Genomic DNA, 26528 nt, shown 5'->3' with positions numbered 1-26528 from the left:
ATGAAATCGGTTCTGTTTTAACAAGTGCAACATGAAGATTTTACTAATGACCTTTCAAATCAAAGGAAAAAAAAAATTAGTTTTATAGTAAAGAGAATGGGGATCTACATTCTGTCCTGTTATGCGGAACTGTTTATTACCCATTCTCCATGGTTCAACAGGATATAATGTCAGCAGCAATGCCCATAATCCTTTCTAAATTTTGTTCCTTTGTGCATGTATTAGACACTGCCGATGCATGAAACATCTAACCTGTAGCTAACAATGACAGATGGTTTTCCCATTCATTTCTAATGGGCCATTTTTAAAGTGTCAGCACCATTTTTTGTTTGTTTGTTTAAACTTCCTATTTTACTACAGTTTCCCGAATAAAAAAAGTGAATGTGCTTTTAGGGAACTGTTAAATGAAGGGCAAAAGAACAAGCAAAATTGAGTCTATTATGAATCATCTGCAACAGAAGCATTGTAACAGATTTGGATTAGAAATAATGAGGTAGTGAAGTCTGTCTTGAAAACATTTTCAGCCATTCTTCTGTTCGTTGCCTATCTTATTTCTATCCATTCTAGTTTTAATTCTCACTCTCCTCCCCAAAGAATACTTAGCGGTGGCAGCATTTTTGTTATTGCCTAGAACTGTAGCTACAGAAGACAAGCCATGGAATTTCAATTTTTAATGTCATTGCTATATAACATGACAGGGGGATGACTTCCATCAAAGACCTGTCAGGCAGAAAAATGCCGAGTATTAAGAGTTACATACTCATTTTAAGGTAACCATAAATAGGTCATGGCAAAATAAATAAATTTAAAAAAAAAAAAAATCAAAGAAACAATGCTACCTGTTGTCATCTGCATTGAAGGCAACAGGGCATTTTTTTTGTTCTATCATTTTTTTTAGACCAAATCTTATTATGAGCACCCAGCTTTGTGTCTCTCTTGCACTTCTCCTTAAGCTTTATCCACTCTTTCATCCAGCACTTTAGCTCATATACCTGCTTTCTAATGCACCACCATCTTATCTTCAAACCTGAACAACAGGAATATTCTAAGATGGTCCAAACTTCCAGCCTTCATCATCACTGGAATCTCCACTTCGAAATCTCCTAAGCACAGACTCCAGCTGGTCCTCCTTCACTACAGTTAGGAGTTCAGGTTCCTGTATCTGTAGGGTCTTGGAGAATCCGATGTTGTTCTCATCATCTCTGAAGCTGCACAGTCTGCTGACTGCCTCCTGCAGCTCATTTACTTGGCAGCACAGATCCTCCTCCAGCACACAAGTACCTCGCCTGCAGGCAAGGACACTGTATCCTCTGGTCCCAGCCTCAGCAGGAGGCCCCATAAATCTCTGCAGCCCCAGGCCTGCAGAACGACATCCCCCCTCAGGAGCTCAGTCTGGTTTGAGGTCTCTAGTGTGCTGAGGATGGTCAGGGATAGTGCCCCATAGCACCTCACTACCTAAGTACACAGCCAGAGTTTCTGACCCCCTTCTACACTACTCCCTCTGTTGGCTGTGCTCTAGGCTTGGTAGTTACACACACTCTTGCTAGCATTTGCTGAAAGGATGCTTGACTGTCCCTAATGAGGAGTCAGCTGGAAACAAAAAGCTCAAAGTCCCCATCGATCAAGAAAAGTTGGTAACAAAGCTTGTGGGAAACTGCTACAGCTTGCTAGCAGTCACAGCCTCCTATAGCTATCCCTTTCCAGGAACAGCAGGCACCCTGAAGCTCCTCAGACTTCATAGCAGTCCTCTGATGACCCCACAAGTAGTTCCCAGAAAATCTAGCATATCTGAAGCCAGAGCCCAGAAACTGCTGTGCAAACTGCTTCATCTGTTAGCTGTGCTTAGGTATTTGTACATTATTTACATTGGACGTATTTAACTGCCCTACAGCTATGATGAATTTGCGTAACTTTTGGATCACATTTCATGCACTCTCAAAGCTATGCCTCAGGTACCTCATTATTTTAGAAACTGTTTTGTAGTCCCTCCATTTAACCTGTGAGTTCATCGAACAATCATTTCATGTCTCTTTGGGTGTCTGTAACCAAAAGATATTATAAAACATTTATTTAAAATATGTCACCTAATGATTAAATATACCAGGAAGAGCAATTCTACTGTTCAGGAAGGAAAAGTTGATATTTTTGAGGGTATTTTTGAGGTACTTACTGTGTGTTATTTTAAATTTCATGTTTCATTGGGATTTTGAACAAAAATGCCACTGTCCTTTCAGAAAACTATTGAATCATGGCCAAAATATGCCCTGAGGGGTATAAAATGCCAGTGACTTTTTAGGAGATGCTACTGACATGGCACAGCGATACTTTGTTGTTTGCCTAAGGCAACAAAAACCCCGAAGCTGATTTCACACGCTGCAGTATAACAACCAGCACACGACACATTTCCAGTTGTTAGCAGTATTACCAGAGATGAAACTATAAAACACTTGCTATCTTTGGAGGAAACACTTGTTTGCGCTTTCACAAATGTCTTTAGCTAATTCATTAGTAAATCTGACTGTCCATATAAGTCTTTTGAAGATGGTTTTGAGTAAGAGGTACATACATAACTTGGTTCTAGGATGAAAAAATTTACAAGTCAGAACTAAAGAAAGTCAGAAGCACAACAGACAAATGTTTTGGGAAGCGTCTCTGCAGCCAGAGAGGAAGAGCTGGCCAAAGAACCCTGAAGAAACGCCAGCTAAGAAGCCAGATGCTGCTTGCAAAAAAATGTTCCAGAGCTTGGCATCTGGGACCATTAAATGCCAAGCTGATCTCCATCTGCGGGAAAAGCTGTTTACTGCTTCGTGGAGGGGGGGAAAGTAAGAAAGAGTATAGCAGTAGTTTAAAGCAGTGCCAGTAAAAAGACAAGGCAGACTGAACTCAGCATTCAAATTATAATCATATCATGATTTACTTTCAAATCCCATGATAGTTAAAAATCCATTCATTTAGAAATAAGCATATCTTAAAAACATACTGCATAAATATGCATGGTTTTACTTATGGATCTTTCAGATATTCACCCATCCCTGATTTAGGAATCACCTGCTTATACAACTTAGCACAGAACAATTCTTGCATAGTTCGGAGAAAATGCAGAGGCTGATTTTAACTTTGCTTTTCCAAATAAATCCTCTCCATAAGGGGAGAAAAAAAGAAGAGCCAAAGTATGCTGCTTTTCTGTAACAATACTATAATTAAAGTTCATGGTATGCATAACACTGAATACATTCTAATGACATAAGTCATTTTTTTAAGAACTCAGCACAGGTAGATGACAGTTACACTAAATAAAAATTATTTTTTTTATTCTAAAAAGATGTGGCTTCAAATGCTAAGAAGCAAAGAGGGGAGCTACAGGGCAAGATGATGTATTTGAGAATGGACTGAGAAAGTAACAGGGAAGAGACAGAAAAAGTCTAACTCTGGTTCACAGTGTGGTTACCCAAATTGTCAGCTGGCATAAATTATTACCTAAGTAAAGACAAAGAAAGATTGTGGCATGGTTACTAATTGAAGAAGCATTGCTAAGGAAGACTAGCATAGTTTGAGATGAGTTCTGAAATTACTCAGAAGACCCTCTACTACAAACACAACTCATTATTTCAACTGGAGTCTATAGGGAGTTAGGAAAACCAGGGCCTCTTACAGGACAGGATAAACAACAAAAGGGTTTAAATGAAGAGCATTTAAATACAGACAACGTTTTTGCACATTACCAGTAATTTCTCACAAGTGCTTAAGGAACTTAAGCCTCATATTTAAAGGTAACGTTGGCTTTTACCAACTTTTGTCTTTGCAGAAGCTAGTGGGAAAGAGGTGTTTCAGCACCAGAGTCACCTCTGAAATGAAAAAGCTAGCTCCTATAAGAGCCACACAAATAACATCACAAAACTATCTACAATTTTTTACTGAGTACCCATGTGTGACCCAGTCATAACATTAGACAAAATTCAGATCTGTATCGTATGTAGCCAAAGAAGAGGACCACTGCACCCATAAAAGGGTGCTTAGAAGCAGGCTAAAGGAATTGTACCTAATATTTGTTCCAGACATAAGTACACTAAAATAGCATAACCGGAGAAAATGAATAAGCATTTCATAATACTGTAACACCACTTACAGCATTTTGTAACACAACTACACTTAAATATGTAAGTAATATCCGTAACTGTGAAAGGAAAAATGGAGACCTGCGATATAGCTGCACAAATAGTGTGTAAGAAAACGTGCTAGAAGTAAAATCTAATGGATGAGAATGAGCAGGCAGGAAAGACATCTGTCTCTGCAAAAACAAGTGAAACAAGAAGGGGTCCCGATTCCAAAAACAACATGTCAAGGGCAGGTAAGATCACACTTTTCTTCTGGAGAGAAGGCAGGAAGCTTAAAACATTGATGATAAGTGAGAAAAGACAGGAAAAAAAAGAACACAGGCCACTGTGGTTCCTGCTTCCCTCACTGAAGAACTCTGGGGACTGACTACCTTGACCTCAGCAACTAAGAACCATCAACAGCCACAGCCAGCAGTGCTAACTAAACAGCACCAGTTCCATAGTATTGCATGATTTTATAAACATAAATGATAAATAAATATACAAATATAAGTAAGTATAAAAATAAAAATAATACCAGTTTGTAAAGTTACTAATGGTTAAGGACTAATGGTGTTGTATACGCAATGATAATGATTAGCAGCGATTAAGTATTAACCTTTGGCAATGTGTAATGTTAATGAGTACCAGCAATCCAGTAAGGAGTCATTTTGAAGTTTGGAACTTGCATAATTTGTCTGTCTTTTTAAATATTCCCATCACAGAGATCACTAATTTCCTAACTGATATGTTATCTATAGGTTCATTTGCAACAAACTTATCTTTAATGAAGTTACAATGAAAGGAATTTATAGTAAAGTCATAGGGAGTAGAGATTCTGGATAGAGCTCTGGTGCTAAGGACTGGCACTGTTAGACTGACTAACACAGTCAGCATGAGTCCCAATCAGTGAACCAAGATACTGTAAGGATGAATATTCTGTATTTTTTTAAGTTTTTTTAAAAGGAAAATGTTAAAAAAAAAAAAAGTAACAAAGAGGAAAAAGGATAAACTACAGGTGTAAAAATAGAACTGCACTTCAGTTTACACAGAGATAATGAAATGGTATCTTAGTGGATAGATTCAACCGCTGACAAAGGATAACTTTTCTCTACTGAAGCAAACACTAAAAACTGTTATAAAGAATATAAGATCAATAGATGGCATAAGGAAATACTTAAGTAAGCCTAATCTCCTGTTTAGTATGGAGAAGTCCATTGGTATGTTAGAAGAAGAAAAGCAGCAACAACACACTCACCATCTTTATTCTTTATAACAACTTCAACAACGAATACTGACAAAATGGCAAATAGCATGCATCTGTGGGATTCAATGTGGACATACAGAAAGAATTGAGTACTTTGGAAACACAGTTGGTTAATTCTCCAAGTTTTAGCATCATAATGATTACAGAGAAGTTCCAAACTATTCTACATCATTAGAAACACCGGTTCATCCATAAAACTATGTTGCCTATTATTTTGCAAGAAGACTTGAAGAGATTTTCACTTAAAGTTTCCCTGTAAGCTGGTAACAGCAAAGGAGACACAAGGGCTTTAATTAGGGTTTGATATTATTATGGCAAAACCTCAGAAGTATCAGGAGAGATGATAATATAGGATAGAGGAGAAATAGGGAATCCAGCTGATAATAGATGCATCTGTCTGTAAACGTTCAGAGACATAATTTGAGAGACTATGCTATCGTGAGAATTAGAGTGAGGTTCACAGGGTACTGGAAATATATGCACGAAACTACTCTAAATTCATTTCTTTGCTGTGCCATGTGCCAAACTGAAAAGTAAGAAGAAAGAAAAAGGAATTTCCTAGTTTATCAGCTGAACAAAAATTAACTGGAATGAAACAGGAATTATGTAACCAATTATTCACATCTACCAATTCAAGCTTAACCATCGATTCAGCATCTTTCTTATTCCAAATTTCTTATTCTGATTTTTTAAAATAAAAGTATGCAACCAAGAAGGCTTTTTTTTTATCGCCCTGTTGGCATGTGATTTATTTTCCTATGATGGAATACATAAAGAAAAGCATTCCATTCTGCCACACTTGTTGATCCTTCAGTTTTGGCAGCAAGTTTTCCTATCAAGGTTCAAAAATGAATAGTGCCAGATAAATAAGTGAACTTAAAAGAGACATTTTTAATTAGTAATTATGGGTTTTATTATTAGTCTCATTATTACAGATTTGAAACTTGGTACAAAAATATTTCCTTTTCTATTATATTCTTTTCTGTTTTCTTTCTGTACAAAAATATAATTTTTATGCTGTTGCACAATAAATTACCTAGTTTTTCAAGAACTGCTGTTTTCAGATAGATCTGCAAATACTTAAGAGAAAGTAAACTAATGAGTATTACCAAGCCATAAAAGAAAGATAATGTTATCTATCCTTTACATTAATTTACATTAGAAGTGATATCAAGCACCAGCAGTGGCGTGGCCAACTTCAAAGAAATTCAGAAAATTCTGACCTGCGAGCAGCTAAACTTACATCAGGAAAATAAACACTCCCAGAACATGGCCACAGGCAAGGAAACTGCATTCTCTATCACTGTTGCATTCTCAGAGCAGTTCCCGGCCTGACTTTGCTCCAGACCAACCAGTGCTTGTCCAAAACAATACCTAGGCACAGCTCAAGAATGCTAATGACCTTTTCTATTAGGCAGTTAAAATCCAGGTATGCTGTTCTAAAGACTATGTTTGACTTCAAAGATACGGCTAGATGTCCTCAGGATTGGATACTAGTCACTGCTACTGCTTAGCTACCACAAGATGAACACTTCGACTTGTTGCTGTAGTTTTTAAGAGAAAACTGTTAAAAGAGGTAATAGAAACCAATGCTTTTTTGATATCAAGTAAGATTAATTGTGGAAAAAAAGCAGAATGTCTTAACATCTGTGAGTATAAACTAGGACAACTCTCATGATTGAAATGAAATTGCTTTAGATTATACAACAAAATAATTGGTCTAGACTAATTTTCCTTGGGGTTGCCAAGTCTTAGACTCCCAGTTTCAACTACAGGTATTCTCTGAAGAAGTTGGTTTTGTTTGGCTTATCATGACCCTTGTATATGATGACTCAATGATGTGTCTTATTTTCCTGCTGTTATATGAACTAGGACAAATAGCTCTGAGGGAAAATGTGTGGTGCTTACAGTTCAAACCAATTCTCTTGTAAACATTTTCTGTAACAGTTCAGTATTTACCAAATCCAGAAAAACTACTTTTTGAGCATTTTTTTTCTCATTAAACAATAGGGAGTCCTTGGATTTGCTCACACGTAGTTGACTCAGCTATGAATAAAATCAGAGAAAGCCACGTTACGTTCTGCAATATATATATAATGCTTCCAGAGGCTGAAAAAATAGGTAAAACATAAGGACAGGTAATGATACATGGTTGCAAAATATTCAGGAACCTAGAATCGTCCTTGAGGATGGTGAAACTGTACATTTGCCTATACAATCCATTATATCATGTAAGCATTCAAATTGCCATAATGTAAGAGCTAATCAGACATAAACACTATGCAGTTATGAAATTATTTTTTGTGAGTAAAATACAAAGAACTACAAACTTCATAAAAATAAGAACTACAAAAATAAAAAAATGTTTAACAAATAGTTTCATGTCCCAACAGACTTAAAAAAGTGAAAAAAGCAATTAAAAATATTTTAACAGATTTTCTCAACCTCACTAGACTCTTCTTTTTCTGTTACTGGGCTTAAAAAAAAATTACCAAAATAACACATCTAATATTATATGTAAATGCAGGTCTAGGATAACGCGAAGTATTTCAGTTAAATTCTGAACATAAACTAATGCAAAAATTATATTATGTATTATATTATATATATTAACTTAGTTAAATTTATCTTTGGCTATTTGGGGAATTGTTTGTTTTCTACTGTGGTAGGTTTTCTTTCTGATTATTGGCTATATTATCAGGAATATAATTATTGCACAAGAACTAGACTGTGTACTGTGTACAGTCATTATACTGTGTTCTTTATGCAGCTATATCAGTATCTATTAAAAGTTTACATTCAGATACAGGAGTGTTCTAGTATTGACATCATAATATAAGTAAACCCTGGCTACAAATACCAGAACCCCATTGCTAGATTGTTTACAGAGTCCTTATCCTCATAATACTGGAATAAAATAAATTTTAAATCATAAATGCATGCATGAAATAAAGATTGGGGTTTGAGTTAAAAATATTATGGTTACTGTCAAATCCTCATGCTTTCTCCCGCTGTGGCTGTAAATTTTAGTTAAATTACTATTTTGCTGTCATTTTAAGCCACAAGGTGGCAGCAAAGATATAATCTCATCATCTAAGATTGTACAACTATGTCCACTCCCACTACTTTTATTCTTAAAGCATGTCCCGTGCTTACAGGGCATATGTGTCAGAAAGAGATCCTGTATTTTCTTTGACAAAATACAGTTCCAGATCAGGTTACTTGCTAAGCGTTTTGAATTGATGCATTTTTTTAATTTTCCATCTACGATTAATTATGTCTGCTGACTTCAAATGAATGTGCAGTGAAGCAGTGTATCCATGACACAAGCTGTTTGCTCGTCTTTGTGTAATAACATTCCATTCCCCAAGCTGAGAAATGAAAGAATAACTAGATGCATGTCTGTCATTCCTGGAACATCATCATATAGTGAGAAGATGCAACACTTACCGATAGCTGTTGAAAAGATCCATGCAGGTGCCGTTGTTTATACAAGGGTCTGAATTACATTCATTTGATTCATATTCACAAAATGTTCCTTCCCATCCAGGCAAGCAAACGCATTGGTATCTCTGTAATGTATTAAGTAAAATAAATAATCTGTTACTTTTTGTATTTTTAATACAATTACAACAGGTATTATTACTGATTTTTGTGCATTTTTGTCTTCTAACAGGTGCTTCACCATTTCAAAACTTGAAATTTTTATAAATATAGCAATAGTTTGACCTACTAATATGATAAAAAAGAGGATATGAGGTAAGTATGCAACACTACTTATTATCTGCCTTTCTGTATAATCAACTTGCGTACCCCAAATCCTTTACTATCTCTTCCTCCCTCCTCCAAGTTTTTCTAAGACAAGATATTCTCTCTTCTATAAAGCTACTTTGTTTAGATATTACACTGACATGTCTAAAACACAGGTATTTACAATCATCTGAGTTGTACTGTTCAGCATGCAGTCTAAACAGAACTCAATATAAAATAATTTATTATGGAAATTCTCAGGATTATATAGCTATCCTAAGTGTTTAACACCTTTAATATGAAACTGTGTATCAGTATCTTAATTAAGCAGTACTAGTCAACTCATCACATGACAAATACTGTCTCCTATACAGTGTATTAGAATACACGGTGCATCATGTAGTAATCCAGATAGCACAAATACAAGTCTTCTAGCTCTTTGGTGACAGTATTAAATGTACTAATGATCAGGTGTTGTGAGTGCAAAATTTCTGACTGATTAAACTGAATAAAACTTCAGCAGTGTGTATATCCACTTCAAAGTGACATATATTACAGGACATTTGTCATCACACTGCAAAGCTATTATACCAAATTGTAACCACATTCCAATATCTCCAGCTTCAAAATTATCCAGTATCTGCGTGCAATGGGGTGTTTGACATAGTCTCACAGAAGTGAAAAGCATAAAGAATCTTTTTCCTATGTTCTACCAAAAAAAAAAAAAAAAGAGAAAGGTGAACATCTGCTGAATTGATTATTAATTAGAGAGGGGCAGCAATGCAAACACTTCTCTTCAGCAGAAGATTTAATTGCTTCTTTTGTAACATGCTTGCTTTTAACAAGGGTTCTTTCTACCAAAACTCAGGAAACCCTTTAATGGTAAGCATGACTAATGTGAATTATTTCATTACTTGCTAAACATTGCAACAGCCTTCAGGGTAGATTTTAAAGCCTATTAAAATCCATGTAAGTTGGAAGGCATTAACAGACAGCAAAAAAAGTTTAGGAGATTTTTTAAAAGCTGAGTGCGTAAATAAACTTCCATAGCATGATGACCAAATGTGGCATCTACAGGTGTTTACAGTCTGCAAATCATATTGCTGCGTTTTAGCTGTTTTGTTACTGAATCTGCACTTTGGAAACAGACAGAGATGACTGTGTTTCAAAGAGATATGGGCTACGAACTTTTACATTAACAGTAAAGAGAAGTTATTTAATTTCCTAATACAGTTGAAAATTATAATAAGCTTCAGAACTCTGAAGGAAATGCATATTGGGCAATTGTCCCAGACCTTTCTGTGATCATACCACCTCCTGCCAAATTAAAAGCTTAGAGTATTTTTATTGGAACAAAGATAACAAAATAAAAAAGAAAGGAAGTTAAAGGTTTAAAGTCAAGCTCAGCATGATTGTCCTGAGGTGTCATATAGTGTTGAGCAGCTCCACTGTTGCCAGTACTTAAATTATTTACATGCATAATCTACTATAGCTGGTCAAATCAACTTTTGTGCCAACCAATTTGTACATAGCATATTTGTGGTTCATATTTTTCCCATTTGTTTTGTGCTCATGTTGACTAACACAGATGCTATGCTTGCTTGGGACACACCCATGATTTCTGTAACATGGATTTTCTGAACCCATTGAGACATATCTTAAAAGCCAGAAAATAAAACTGAAGGCTATCTTTCTAAGTTGAGAGAGCTCTGACAAATGCTAAATGTCAGTACCTTATTTACAGAGCAAACTAAGACAACAGAAAGATAATAATTGCGTGAAAGCAGGTTGGACACTCAAGATAACCTCAGTATATACTAATGAGTTAACTATGTATTCTAGTCAAAAAAGGAAAGTAACATTTTGTCCTCTGTGTTTTACATAGGCAAAGCTATTCCATGCAACTAAATACAACTTGCAACCTGTGGACTCCATCTGTTAAAAAAGAAAAAAAAAAGCTTAATTGATAATTTACTGTTACTTCTCTGTACTCCTGAACTCAGGCTCAAGAACTGCAAAATATTCTCTGTGAAGAGAGCAGAAAATTGGCAGCATGAGTCCAAGAAGTGGGTACTATTTGAAGTGACAGTAAATCAAAGGTTAATACAGGAGACACAAAGATTTTGTTAAAATATTTTGTATTTTTTAAATAAAATACTGAGAGACAAACTTGGAAAGAGAAAATAATTTTCTGGGAATTGTGCCAAGGAAAGAAAAAAGAAAATACACTGAGACAAATTACATTACTAGCCCACATGTTAATGTTTTCTATTACATCACAGCCACACCCAAATTAGTTATTAAATACTTTAATGAATTGGAAAGTTTTCCTGAGATTTCCTCAATTCTTTGCATATTTGTCAGTGCCATGAAAACAAGTATTAGCATGGAAAAAAAAAAACAATGCTACAAACACAAAAGGCAAAAATGGGGACTACTAATCCATACCCTCAAGTAACTATTAGACACCTCTTAAAAACTGTTCTATTGTCAGGTTAGGTTTTCACATAAACCAGGAATGTGAGGTAACAACTTACTTCCAAAAAACTCTTGACAGAAATGGATGACAAAATTAGAACTGAAAGGAGGCTGCCAACAGTTTTGTTTAGAAAGCAGCAGTATTTTTTCTGGTCTCACTAAAAACATCTATCAATCAGCTACTGAAATTCTATGCTTTGCAGATTTCTCATTACGTGAGGACTCTCACATCAAGCACAAAACATTACTCACATATATGTGTATCGTGTAGGTGCAGGATATGTAAACTAAAAAGTCATATAATATTTCATCTCTGTGTAGATTTACAGTAACTGATGGTACTATGTTACAATAAATTATATATATAAGTATAGGTAGATAAAAAAGGTATCGATAGATACAAGACTTCGCACAGAAGGACCTGGGGGCCCTGGTGGACACTAAGTTGAACACTAGCCAGCAATGCACCCTTGCAGCAAAGGCGGCCAATAGCCTCCTGGGCTGCACTAGAATCATAGAATCGTTAAGGTTGGAAAAGACCCTTAAGATCATTGAGTCCAACCGTTAACCTATCACTGCCAAGTTCATCACTATACCATGTTCTCGAGCACCACGTCTGCCCGTTCTTTAAATACCTCCAGGGATGGAGACTCAACCACTCAACCACATTAGGAGGAGTGTTCCCAGCAGGCAGAGGGAGGCAATCCTTCCCTTCTGCTCATCACTGGTGAAGCCACACGTGGGAGACTGTGCCCTGTTCCAGGCTACTCAGTACAAGACAGAAAGAGAGTTACTGGAGTGAGTCCAGCGAAGGGCCACTAATGTTATTTAAATACTGGCACGTCTCTCGTATGAGGAAAGGCTGAGAGAGGTGGGACTGTCAGTCAGGGCACAATATACACTGAACAACATAAAATGACAAGAAGCGGCATGGTGGACAGTATGCAGTGAATCAAGCAAGAGACTGAAAGAATAGGATTTGACACCTATTTATGTATTTCTTCCCCTTCATTTATTGTAATTATGTATTACTATCCATTATAGACACATTAAAATACGTGGTACCTTTGAGTTCCTCCAAATCGTCTTTTGCTTGTCCTCTAAAGAACACAATAAATGCATAAATAACACCATAGTTATTTCTTGTACATAACTTTCCCTTGCACAGTATATAGCACAGCATTTAGAAGAAGAGTGGGTTTTACCAGCTATACACAGGTCCAAAAACTGTTATTTTTTTAATCTCCTGCATACATACCCAGAACCATATATGCACACTAGCATGTCTTTATCCAATTAACTGTGTGCGTGGTCAAAAAGTGTTAAGAGCATTTGCATATTTTCCCTTCTCCAACACTGTAAATGAAGAATTAATCATTTCCTTAAGTCCCAGTCAATGTTACTTTACTGGAAAATGGCAGCTGAACATCTGGCAAATAGAAACTACAATGACAAAGGTTCATCACATACAACAAGGATCTGAATTATGAACATGGTACATCTTCAAGCCTGTACTTTGCATGTGTAGGTTGAGCAGAATTTTTACCATACAGCGATATACTCCAGGTTCTTTTTCCACATCTACAGCAAAATTTGAATGGAAGTAATTTCATTTTTAAAGATACTATGGAGTTGGGGCATTTTGAAGTGGGGGGGGTGTTACAGTTTTTAATTTTTTGGTAAACAGAAAGGACAAAAAATACCTTGCCTGGAAACTGAAACATACAAATGGAAATGTAGAAATCTCCTGTTATTCCATGTGTTCTGAGTTGTTCTGCGAGACCACATTTCTTGTGGTGCAACTCTTTTTCCATTAAGGTCAAATAGGATAAGCATATCATAAGACTACTTCTCATTGGCACATAATGGGAGATGTATTCCAGCAAGAAAACCCAGGTTTGCCTTTGAGACTTTTTTTTTCCTCCTGAAAAATGATGGTCTTTTTGTCTCTACAGAAAACTTTTCATCACAAAATTCTGTTCTGTTGGAAGCAGGGCTTTTTCCTACAGAAAACCTTCACGCAACTTAATTTTGTTAGTGCTAACAGCAGTTCATTTAACCTTGTGAAATAAATGTGAACATAAAAATGTAAGCATCTGTGAAATCATATTTGCAATTGCTCTAAACCATATTGAGTTCCTAACATTATTTATGCAGCCTTTTTTTGTTAATTTAAGGGTCTTTTCCAAGTTGCTACTCTAAGGCTTCACTTTTAAGTTATTATTCATTTATCCATTTACATAACCATACATATTCACTAACAAAACTAGGTTATTCCCATTTTTTTTATGATTATATTGTTTTCATTATGCAAGTCTGTTTGTATTTATATCCTAAATAAGCAAGGTTATTTAAAAAAAAAAAACTATTACCTGTTTTTTATATATACATGTATATATAACTATACCTATAACTATACCTATCTTCAGCTCGTTCAACCCTTATTTAACTTTTACTAAAGAAAACCAAGCTAAAACAAGATCTATGCAGAGTGAAGGCCCAGCAACTACACTACCTTTCAGTCTTCTGGTGATGAATTATTTACCTGTTCTTCACAGCATGTTGGAACAGTGAATGCATTAATAGTGTTGCTCCACAAGTGAAAGAAAATTGCCTTCTGAGGCATGAAGAAAATCTGCAATTGGCCCTGTTCTTCCTAGTCTGAAAGAAATATGTGGCTTGCTATAATACTAGTTAATAACTCCATAATAGATCGAGTCAGACTGTCTAACTCATGGCAAAGAAAAACTTTTTGGAGGTAAGTGCTATGAGGTTTGCAATGTGTTTATTAATACTGATATTAATTGCATGAACAATCATAATAAGCAACATGAAAGACTAAGGTGAAAAAAGTATGAAACATGGATTCAGAAGTGTAGAAAAATTACAATAAAAAGTCTAATTCCTAAACAGTGCTACAACAACCGAATGGTTCTGATAAAACCACTATTTAAAAATCATCAAAATCAGTTACTGAATCTTACTATTAGAATAATTAGCTGTCATATCCTTATGTGTTACTTTATTAAAAAAAAGGGTTTTTCCTATTTTGCTACGTAAGTTACAAAGCCTATGTGATTTTTGAACTAAGCACAGAAAAATGTGAAATACAAGGATAAATAACTTAATATTAAGTACTAGCTATTGACAGAAGTTGAGATAGCATTACGGATTTTCAAAAGCTTTTCTACTCTCTATTTTTATTCATATATCCTTCCCTAAACAGTTTGACGTTAAGAATGCTGACCAATGTATTTATTTGTCCTTCCAAACCTACTTATATTCTAATATTCTAATAAACCTAAGTTATTACAAATTATAAATTATCTGATATCAAGGATAAAACAGAATTTCTTTCATTTAAATTTTAAGCAAGGCTTACAGGAGAAACAAAGAACGTTTTTAATTCGCTTATATTTCCAACCTTTTAAATAATGAATTAGTTAAATTAGCAAGAAGGAGCATATTTAAAACAGCTAGTACAGGCAAAGTTTGATGAGTTGTAATGAGTTTTGCCTTACATTGTAATATTTCTATATCTGTGTATATTAAATGCATTTAATAAATATGTGCAAAAAGTACGATTTTTATCTTATTTCAACAGCATACCAGTAGAAAGAGAAGTTTACATTTTCATTCAAGGCAGGCTCCAGCTTAAAATATGGCTGGTATCTAGACATGTTTCATATTTACAACTCTAACTGCACTGTACTGTAATTTGTGACCACAAGGAAAATGATCTTAAATGGGAATACTAGTTATTTGCACTGCATGTCTTTATACGCTACCATTTCATAAAATGGTAGCTTTGCTAATAAATTCATTATCATTGCTGCTTTTGATAGTAATCATTTTAAAGTGACACATTTGTAAAAATACAATACTCCGCTGAAAGTTCAGTGCTCTTAAAATTAAATCATGACTAATGCTAGCAACAGACTTCTCTTCCAATTATTTTAGATTTCATGTTCCCATTGCAAACAAATGCCTTTAGAATTTAATCAATTATTTCCATCACTGCTTAGATATGACAGTTGTCATAGTCCAATGCAAATCTTGTTGGGGTTAGTTTTCTTTGTGGAGATTCATCCATAACATGCTGAGGCATACAAGCATGCAACATGGCTTTTACTCATATTGACACAGGTTTTCCATCTGAGCATGGCCAATATTAAAAATTATGTGTTAGGTTTGCAGAAAAAGGAAAAATACTCAATAACAAATCCATGCCTCTGTGATCTTATAGCTTTCTAGTAATTTTAAAATGTTGTTCCAGGAGACACTGTAAGAAATACAAGCATTAGAAGATCCTAAGAAATATACAAGAACAATCACCAAAATAAACAATTGTGACAGTCAAAGTGTTTGAGAATTGTTGCTGCAAATTGGGAAAGATTCTTCTTAGGAAAGCTGAAGGATTTCTGGGGAAAAAATAAGTTTTTATTGGTATTTTTTTATTGTTTTTAGAAATGTAATTCTAAGTACAGGCCTAATCTAATCAGATTAGAAGTAATTTTATGACAACAAACCAAAGTCAGTTTGAGATCTCACACATTAATAATTGGTGATAGAGACAAAAAATAATCTATTTCTTGACCTCTGCCATTTATTCTATTTATACTTTCCTTCCTCTCCTAGAGAGCTTACTAGGAAATGTGTCAAAGAAATCACCTTCAACATGACAGGTACTGAATAGCACAGGAAAACTAATGAAAAACAACAGCTTTAAGTTGTTTGTGCAAAATAAACCAAATAACTAGTCCAGCTAGTGACAGACATTTGAGTATCAGCCTTTGATCAGTATATCTGGTTTGACGTTTAGCTCAATTGTTCAATGAATAGTGAAAGGTCATAAACACATTCCTGTTAAGCAGAAGTACCAACAGGAACTCGACCCACCTAAAAGCTTGTCCAGAGCTTTCAGTTTGCCCCTAGATCTCAGGTAACATGAGAGCTATAGAAGTTAACTGTGATATTCCAGAAGAATAGTCTAGGTACTGACAAGACAGAAATAACATTTTGCTTCTGAATTCCAAACCTGGTGTTGCTGCTGGTAGCTTTTAAAATAAAGTAAGAAAAAGCAGCAGAACAACTACTGTTTTCCATAAAACAAAGCTATCTGGTACCTTAACATAATAGCTGATTCAAATTTAGATCTTAAGCATACTACCATTATCACATCACTACACTTCAAATACCACAAAGTGCCATTTTTGCCAACCTCAGGCTCAAAAGTAGGGGAAAGTTAAAGAAACTGGCTGTTCTGAAAATACTTCAACCCAAATATCCTGAGAAGCACCCAGACATTCACAGAATTATTTGATGTCAAGTTTCCTCTTTTGAACTTTCACTCATCCCTACTTTAAATTTATAGAGCATTTCCATATAACAAATCACATTACAAATTAATGTGCTGCCTCTATATCTAATACAAAGAGGTAAGTTTTTGGAAGTGCCAAACCTAGGCACTTGTGCCCTGCTCTAAGTATAGCTGGCATAAAACCAACCAGCTAGACGGCTAATGGACAAGGATCAAGGCAGAAAACATGACTCTTTAATAAACAAATTTTATTCAACCTAGTCCAGTATTAATATGTATGCTTAAAGACATTTCATTCAATTTCATTCAATATTACAATAGACTAGAATAAGAGGGTTTCAAAATCGTACACACAAGCTGTGAAATTACGAAAGTGATGTCATTCTCCAAACTGAATGATACAAGGACCAGCTCTAGCAATGGACATAACATGGCTGACAGAACCTCTGGATTGGACAAAGGAAATTGGTTTAACACAGCAACTGGGAACCTATGAAAACCAAATTATGAGAATGGGAGAAGGTGGGGGGCAGGGGGAAGTACGACCTGGCCTAAGAACATGACAACAACGATCAAGAAGCAAAACATTAGAAAAAAGACAAACCCAAACTTTTTGTGACAAAATGAGACCTGATCAACCTCAATTAACCATAACCTTCTTCATCAGTATTAAATTCTCATGACATTAAATTTATCCCATTGTCTCTGAAACTAAAAGCACACCGGCTGGCTGGTCACACGCTGATTCTGCATTTCAGTACCTCACAGCAATCCAGAACAGCTCTTTGCTCTCACTGAAAGGATCTGCTTGCTTGTTTCCTTTTAAAGGACCGAGAAAATTTGCTTGTGTAGGGTGGCAGCCTGGTACAAAGCGAGCACTGGTTAAACCCTACTGACCCTCAGACGACTTCCCTGTGACTACACGCTAATGGCGACACTTGCCACCCCGCAGAGAACCTTCCAGAGGGACAGGCGGGGAGCACCCGCGCACGGCAGCCAATCACTAGACGCCGCGGGAACTTGAGCCAATCAGAACCGGGTATTCCCTCTCTGCTCCTATGACTGACAGGAGCTGTGGTCGCTGAGGGAGAGAGCCGGCAGAGGCAGCTCCGCGGAGGCGGGTGGAGCGCTTCAGGTCTCTAATGGCGACGAGGAAGGGAGCGGCCCGCGTGGCTGGGAGTGCTGCCGTGAGCCGCCTCACCTCCTTCCGCGCTGTATCGCCTTCCTCCACTCCCAACGCCGCAGGGCAGGGACGTTGTGTGGCGAACTCTTACCCTGACCCACCCGGCTTCTCTCCCAGGCTGTCCCGTCTCCCCCGCCGCGGGCAGGGTCGGTCGTTAACGTTAAATCTGTGACTGAAAGTGCTTTCACAACGGGGCGCAGTTAGTTCCCGCGCTGTCGGTGTGCTCTCAAACGGCATCGTTTGGCTCAAAGTCTGTGAGTGATGAGTGCTCCTGCCAGCAGCAGCTGAGGCTGGTGTCTGGTAGCAGCCCTCAACTGAGGTGCAGTAGTTACCTATGGGGTATATTTTCAAATAAAATAGGTGGTGCTAGTGTTAGGTTATGAGCATGCAAATGAAGATGCAAAGCTCAGAGCATAAACCAACAGGAGATCCTATAGGTGTACCAATACAGAGATAAACAAGGTGTGCATTGGCAGTCAGGTATTTGAAAGAATGAGAACATGGATCCACGTTCACCTGGGACTGAATTTGCAGCTCCTGGGGATTGACTGTGCTCGTCTTCAGAGCTGTGTCATCATTCTTTGCTTTTTTAATTAGATCAATGTGCACAGAAGTTTAAAGTCTGGTGGAAACTCCCCCATGTCTTTAGCTCATACAGCTAGATTGTTACTAATGTCCGGGTAGCGCTGTGCATGCCTTTATAAGAAAGTTCAGCATCTTTATTGCCGAGAGTTTTGCCATTCCGAGCCCAGCGCTGCAGCTCCTGGAAGGCCAGTGGGTGCCTGGAGCCAGGTGGTTTGGGTTCCACAAAAGGGGAATTCCAGTGTCCCCAGATTCTGAATCACTAAATGCAGCACAAGTTTCTAGAACTTATCCCAGGACAAAAAGTAACACAGTGGTGCAGATGTTTGTATTTAATACGTGTCCTCTGTGTTGGAAACTAAATCTCAGTGCTCTTTTCGCTGTTCCTTCACTCTCAGTCTTGAATTACCAAAACTAAGAGTACATGGCTGTCTGATAATGCACACCTGAAATTGGTTCATACACTAAGAACTTGGAAGAGTCTGTTTAGCAGTCACCTAGTGATAGCTGCATTCACAAGTAAAAAATTCGTAGCAGTTTCTGATTGCAAGAGAATTTCTAGAAGTAATACTTACGGTCTCAGAGTGGCTTGTTATAGGAATCAGTACTTTCTGGGAAAGGCACAAATTGTGTCCAACAGTCTAATTCACTTGTTACATAAAATGATTTATAAATAGGTCACCAAAAGTCAGACAAGTACTCTTTTGAAAACCAAATTATTTAATTGAAGAATCAGTGAGAGTTTACTTTTGAGACTTCTTCTAAAATTTGTATGTCAATTAAAATATGACTAAAGAGGCTGTAAACCAGGGCACAAAAGTTAATACTGAGATCCATTTTAATTAATTAACGGTTGTCACCATTTTAATGATACAGTTTACTAGAAGGAAGAGAGAAAGAGAAAAGGGAACTGTGAAATTGGAGACAGACTAGGTAAACTGAGCAATAGCATCATGACCAACCCCCATCATTTTTAGAAACTTTTTCCAGTCTCAAGTTTTTCGGCTCTTCTTCTGAATGTGTTTGTCTTACTTTGTCTTGAAAATCAGAACATGATTTTAGCAGCAGCAGCAGCTCCAGACTTTAACAACCTTTTTCTCTTTTTCCTGAAAAATGCAAGTTAATTCTAGATTTATTAGCATATTAAAGAACTATTAAGAAGGGATTTCCATTATGAAACATTTATACAGATAAGAGAAAAGGGAATAGGAGTATTCTTACAATAAAATCCTAACTTAATTCTTTACATTCAAATGTTAAGAACTGTCTTCCCCTCTTTCTGTTTTCCTAACACATAGTTAAAATGAATTTTAATAGTATTTAGGATGAAGCGATAAAACCATCAATAATTTGTGCTGTAATTAGATTACACTGTGAGCTTAGGGAAGTTATGCTTTAAGAAATAATGACTTGGGATTTTATGGTTCTATCTATATTTGGTATGGTAGAGGTTAACAACTCTTTACCTGTTAGCTCATATTTCATATGAGAGAAAGAAATGGCTTTTCTCTCTGTTTGATAGCAGCAAATTTAAAGACTTTCATTCCAATCTTGTAAGGCTGTAAAAATATTTAATCTTAGGTATAACTTTTTCTGTCTCATTTCCACTCCCTGGGAGAGCTTGATCTTATTAAGGAAAATCTTTTGTAATTTGCATGTTGTGGGCCTTCCTGGAGTTTGCCTCTTATTACTCTAATGAAGTTCAATTTCTGAATATTGAGGGTGCTTGCCTACAGGACTTCATGAGGCTCCACACCTTTTAATGGTATTGCAAGCACCGTACCCACTACCCATATTTATTAAATCTGTTACAATTTATGATATGGGTGCATGGTTAGGGCTTTTCTTCATTCTTGGGATTTCAGCAGCATATTGATGAGACAGGCAATCTCATCAACGAGCCACAAAAAGATTATTTGTGTCTGAAATTTGTCTACAAATGTGATAAATTACATTTCTTCTTTTCCTATCATCTGTGTAATTGCAGTTGTGTCATCATGAGGCCACTGACTCTCTCTTTCTTTATTCTCCCTCCTTCTCTCTCCACCACTAAAGATGCATCCTTTTTTTCTACTTACAGAATCCTACCCAGGCCCTGCCAGTAACAGGACAAAGGTGTGGATTTGTGCAGCCATTGCAGCTAATGGGACAATAGCAAACGTTACTATAAGCCAACAGAAAAAAAAAAGGCTGAAGAGCAAAACTGATGATAGGAATATGAGGAGACAGTGGTGGACCCTGGAGGGATGTACTGACTTAGGGAGCTTTAAATGGGGGAAAGCAGTAGCAGAATAGGATAGGAAAGTCAGATAGGGAACTGAAGATTCGGAGCAATGAGAGCATGGAAGGACATAACCTCTGACTAAGCAAGCAATCTTTATTAGCATTTGTAGATCTTTAGCAAATCTAATTTGGTCATCTTCTGTTAATGGGTCAAATTGTGAATTGAGGGATGCTGTGGAGAAATGGGTTTTCTGCAGGTTGGAAGAAAAAAGCTGCAAGAGCAGTGTGAGAACTCTGGACTTAGGAGATCGCAATGATGTAGTGGCAGCCATCTCAGGCACATAAATTTAGAACCACGGTTTGTCAAGACACACATGCAAGATCACTACTCTCCCTTTTTCACCTACAGTGTCATCTTTCTTTGTTCCTGAGGTACAGCAATGCTATGTGAAATAATTTTAAGATGCTAATATCTGGAAAATATAAACATGTTGCATATACAACAACTCCATTTGGTTAAACAAAGAGAAAACAGAAAATTCTCTCAGTGCAGTCTCAAATAGAAGTTATGCAAAGAGTATATTACCATTGAATATTATTCTCACAAATTAGTTGTTTTTCAGGAATTCTCAAAAATTTTCTGCTTCATCATTTCCAAAGCATAGTAACCAATGTCAGGGGCTTCCTTCTACAAAACTTTGGTAGGCATTGCTTGCTGAAACTCATTCCACTCATTTGTAACTATATAGTTTCAAAATAGTGTGTTAAAATATTTCATTAAGGATGTTGAGATACAACAAAGCAGACACTTATCTGTCATCTAAAAAAATTAGATTTCAAATTCTTTTTATTTCATATATCTTGCTAAATTCTGTGTTTGGATATCTCACTTTGATTATATGCCCAGAGGAAAGTAAAACTTTAAGTTCAGGCAACAGCATATGATTTAATTTAACTTTTGATATTAAATTAATATTATACTGGGCATAGTTGTTTGTTTTTTTTTTTTTTCCTTTCTCTTTCCTTAACTTTAACAGAAAGCTTTAGTATTTTCTTTTAAAAAGCATAGTATCAGTATACAAGCATGTCTTAAAATGCCCAAAGCCCTTAGCCCTCTGGTTATATAGTGAAAACTGAGTAAGTTGAGTCCCATACTGGATTATTCCATTATTGAGACAGAAGCTTAATAAGGACCAATTATTTTATACTGCTGATCCAGAATTGAGGCCGAGCTCTCTAAAAAGTGAAGCATACATCTGGGACACTGTAGAAGGCAAGGGTAAGAATTTTTTCTTGGATTTCACTTGCCATCAAAGCGGAGTCAATTTACTGCAGCATGGAAAGGGTTTGACTTACTTTCCCATTAGTAACAACTCACAGGCCAGTATAGGCCTAAAGAAGGCAGGGACAGGCTGTTTTATACCAAGAGCTGAAGGTAAGGGATAGAGGGGTGGAAATTCAAGACTGAAACTTAGTGGGAAAAAATCGGACCAGCTTCTTTGAATCAGATATTTTATAAAGTCAGTGGATAGTTGCAGAATTATTTAAAATACAAATGTAAATAAGTTATTTTTCTCCAATTAAATAATTGTTTCTGCAAAGTGTATAAAGAGCTAGAAAATATCACTGCTTAAAAATGCTGAATGTTGAAAGTTACTTTAAAAATAAAAATGGTTTCAAGAATTGCTCCTGCTCTTATTTTCATTTGCATACTGTGTGTATAATCTTTTGAAAGATAATACAGCAGAAGAAAACAAAGCAGAGCTCTGTAACATTCTGTACATTGAGAAATCATGAGATAATGAAGTGCAGCAGAGCATCTTGCTGTTTTGGTATTTCATTAAACATGCATACTGTGAACACGAATAAAAAATATTTGTTTACCGATATGTATGGAAAAAGCCAGCAGAAGCACTATTCTGGATTAGTTGCTGCCATTGTACTCAATAATAGATGAGGAAGGAGGTCTCAATTTTATAAGGCAAACAGGATGGTGCTTATTTAGAATACAAACGCTTAATTTGTAATTCTCTTCATTTAAAAATGAAGATGAGAAGCAGACTGGGATCTTTATCTAAAATTTTAAAAAAATAAGTTTTTTAAATTAAAAAATATTTTTTTTCAGAATGACCAATCTGTTAGTAAGCAATTACTGAATAATAAAAAGTAACTGTACACATACACACACAGAATCTTTGTAGGAGACAATGACTTTGTGCTCATGTGTAATTTTTTCCAGAAATACATCAATCTTCCTTCTGTGTACTCTTTTCCTCATGAAAAGCACAGATATATTTAGGAGAAGGAAGAAAGAAGCTCATTTGCCATCTAAATGCCTAAAAAGCCAAACAGGAGGGACTTACGTTCATAAGAATAAATTGTGACATTATACAGGACAGTACAGAATTGAATTTTAAAGATTCTGTACGTAAGAATAAAGCAGTGGTATGCATTAGGGGTATGTGACCAACACAAGAATCAAGTCTAGAAGTAGGGTCAAGAAGTGTGAAAATTGCTAGAGACAGGATGAAAGAGGAAGTGGCTGTCATTATTCCAAGCAAGAACAGTGTGAAATAACAAAAAAGAGCAAACTGGACTAATTGTTTGCTCTTCTCTTTCTTCCCTCAACACATGATTCAATCAGAGAAAACCTGGGTTTCTAGTAAAATGGTAAATAAAATTTGGTAACCCAAGGGCAGTGCAGACAAGGGTGGAGGAGATGCAGCTGCTTGAGTTATCTCACGGGAACAGGTTTCAGATTTTTGGGGGAGGGGAGAAGCTCATAATCTGCCTGCTAAATTCACTTCTGCATACATGTGTGGTTTTAATGCTACAGGTAAGACAATCACATAATGACTTAGGATGATAAGACTTTCTTTGCTGTTTTAATGATCCTAGAAGAGGAAGAGAGTATCTCTAAGCATTCAAATGAAACAATTACTAGTTACTATATTAAAAAAATTCTTGTAGCTTCAATCTCACTGATAATTACAGTTAATTTTTTTAACATCTTCCTAAAAGAAGCAGCTTCCTCTTTTTCCTCCATCCTTCTATTGACTTTGAAATTTTAAACAAGAGCAATGCAGTGGAACAAAGATGTATTTTTTTCACATCATTGCCCCACTAGTGACTTTGAACTACTCTGAAGTAACAGCTATGTCTATGCTGGTGGGTTAAAGAGCGCCAGGACATGGACAGTGTCCCAGCACTGAAACTTGATAATTTCCACCATTAAGTCATCAGAATGGTCTGGTCCCTAGAATGCCTCCTGCCTGGGACAGCTAGTGCGCTTTCAGACACTTCGGAGGCACAGTTCAGGAGTAACAATGGCCAGGGGACATTCCCAATATACAGAGTCTCAGTTATAACCATGTAAGCATTGCTGTGACTTTTCTGTTTCTGGGGAATGATATTTTCACAGAAATTAAGTTGGCAGTGCATTTTTCTCTCACCTACAGGTTAGAGACACAAAATATATAACAAAGATACTCTGATATACCCTTGCTAAATAAAACTTGAGTAAGTTTGATGTGTGTTCTGTTTACCTGCCAGTTTAGAAATAGAAGGACATCTTGGGTTTGAAAATCTAGTATACCATAAGGAAGAGAAAAAAATAGTACATCTGACAGTAACAGCAAAATAATCAGGGCAATTAAAAAAAATAGGAGAAGATTTAGACAGCTGTTATAAGGAGGAGATATATTCAGTAAAGACAGAGGAGGAAAGCCTAAAACTTTGTAGAAGTCTGGGTTTTCTTAGATTAGCATACATGAGATTCAGTACACTTGAACTGGATCAAAACTAGTATTATATCAAACTTAACTCTTGTTTATTAATTACCCAGTTTTAAAATACATTTCTGATTCTTTTTTTCCTTGATATGCATTTATTCATAATTTGTTTTTGTCTAAACCCACATTACTTTTCTGCATCTGCCACTTGTATCATGCAGAGCAGCTGGGAATGGAGACTCCAGAAATTCCTACTGAACTGGTGGTTGTCTTAGTTCACTTCTTGATTCGTTCTTCATAATGCTGAAAGCTTTGGTTACTCTTATAATTTGCCCCCAAAGTCTTCTCTGCCAAAGGGATGTTTTTATTGCTAAAAGATGAGGCTAAAAAGCTTGTTTCTTTCACACATTTCCTTTCCTTCCCCTCGGTCAGCTACAAGTCAGTATTCTGTAGAACAAACTCACAAGAATTATTTAGCTCCCTTAATGAAATGTGTACAGATACTAATAGAAATAGTGTGGATTTTTTAGTGTACAAAGATTTAGCGGAGAAAACCTGACAGTCTGGAAGGTATGAATTGTAAATCATTTGGGAATACAGCCAAAACCAACAGAAGTAAGGTAAAGCTGGGAACTTGGAAGCTACAGGTGTACATAATGAAGGCTGAGGAGAAAGAGGAACTGAGTTTCTAGAGTCATATATACTGTGGGAAGGTGTATTTAGCCCACTGTTCATAATTACTCTTATTAATGAAATTGGCATATTTAAAGCATGTAAAAAACAGCGTCTCAATTGTTGTTCATTCCTCAAGCATGAAGCAACTATTAAAACATGACTAAAAAGCATATGTCCACAGCCAGAGAAGACTGGGAATGTTGCCTAGGTAATAAAATCACTTTAGTTTTGGGAAAATGAAAATGCCAGACTCTTTGATGTGCTTTTTGTGTCTTTCCCCTGTGTGCACACATGCAGAATGTACATTATTGTTCTGTATAGCACTGGGACTTTTCCCTGCAGGTGCTTTCCAGGCTTGGACTTCTTTAGTACTCATTTAGTGACAGTCATCCCAGATGGATAGCTAACCAGCAAGTGGCAACAGAGTAAACCAAAAATTGTATTGTGTTTTGCTATGCTGTACAAAATACCCAGTTGTTTCTCCTAACAAAAGAAAAAAAAAGAGTAATATTTGAAACTGTCAATTTCTTACACTATATATGTATTTTTGGAGTAAGCTAATTTGAAGATTAACATTTCTCAGCTGATTTTTAAAAGTACTTTATATATTCTGTTAGTGTCTTCAAACATGAAAATCAGAAATCATCTTCTAACATGAATCTTAAATGAGAAATTACTAACAGTTTTGCAGATCCTAAAATTGTTCTACAAAGACTGTAAAGTGCAGATACTTGTTTCAAAGGACATTTCAGACATAACATAGCAAGAACATGAGACAAGGGAAGTATATAGTACTGGTAGGTATCAGAGTTATTCATTTTAGGAATGTCTCATACAATTGTGCTGTAATTAAGGTAGAGCAGTTTGTGTACTCATAAACTACAAGAAACCAGACCAGTTGGAAACTTTTGCAATCCTCCATCAATAATCTTCTTTTTTTTCTTCAGTATTTCTATATCTCAGTGACTGAATTTGAGTGAAACTGGAATAGCAAGGTTTTGAACACTACTCAGTGCCCAGTGCATCAAGAAACAGATATATTAAGAAACAAAATATCTTTGTCTTCAGTACTCAGAATTAAGCAACTGGAAATACCTCCTCACTAGGCTTCTATTTCATATCACTAACTGAACTACATCGAGACAGATGTGACACTGAGATATAAGTCAAGCTTGTCACAGAGCGAAGCTATGTAAAGCATCTAGCTATTCACCTTTAAAAGAAA

The 26528-nt window shown here is 36.2% G+C and overlaps 1 protein-coding gene across 1 annotated transcript in view; it reads right to left on the bottom strand.

The window, feature by feature from the left end:
* Positions 1-26528, bottom strand: part of EYS (EGF-like photoreceptor maintenance factor) — a 923675-nt gene that overhangs the window by 560125 nt on the left and 337022 nt on the right. Inside the window, exon 22 of the mRNA XM_087776394.1 lies at positions 8812-8933. Coding sequence (XP_087632520.1) covers positions 8812-8933 — 122 coding nt within the window. The remainder of the gene's footprint in view (positions 1-8811; positions 8934-26528) is intronic.

Source organism: Nipponia nippon, unplaced genomic scaffold, assembly GCF_047370975.1.
Source record: "Nipponia nippon isolate SJK-2023a ecotype South Korea unplaced genomic scaffold, ASM4737097v1 scaffold_4, whole genome shotgun sequence".
Lineage (NCBI taxonomy): Eukaryota > Metazoa > Chordata > Aves > Pelecaniformes > Threskiornithidae > Nipponia > Nipponia nippon.
Note: the sequence above shows the minus strand (reverse complement) of the source record. Positions and strands in the feature narration are given on the sequence as shown.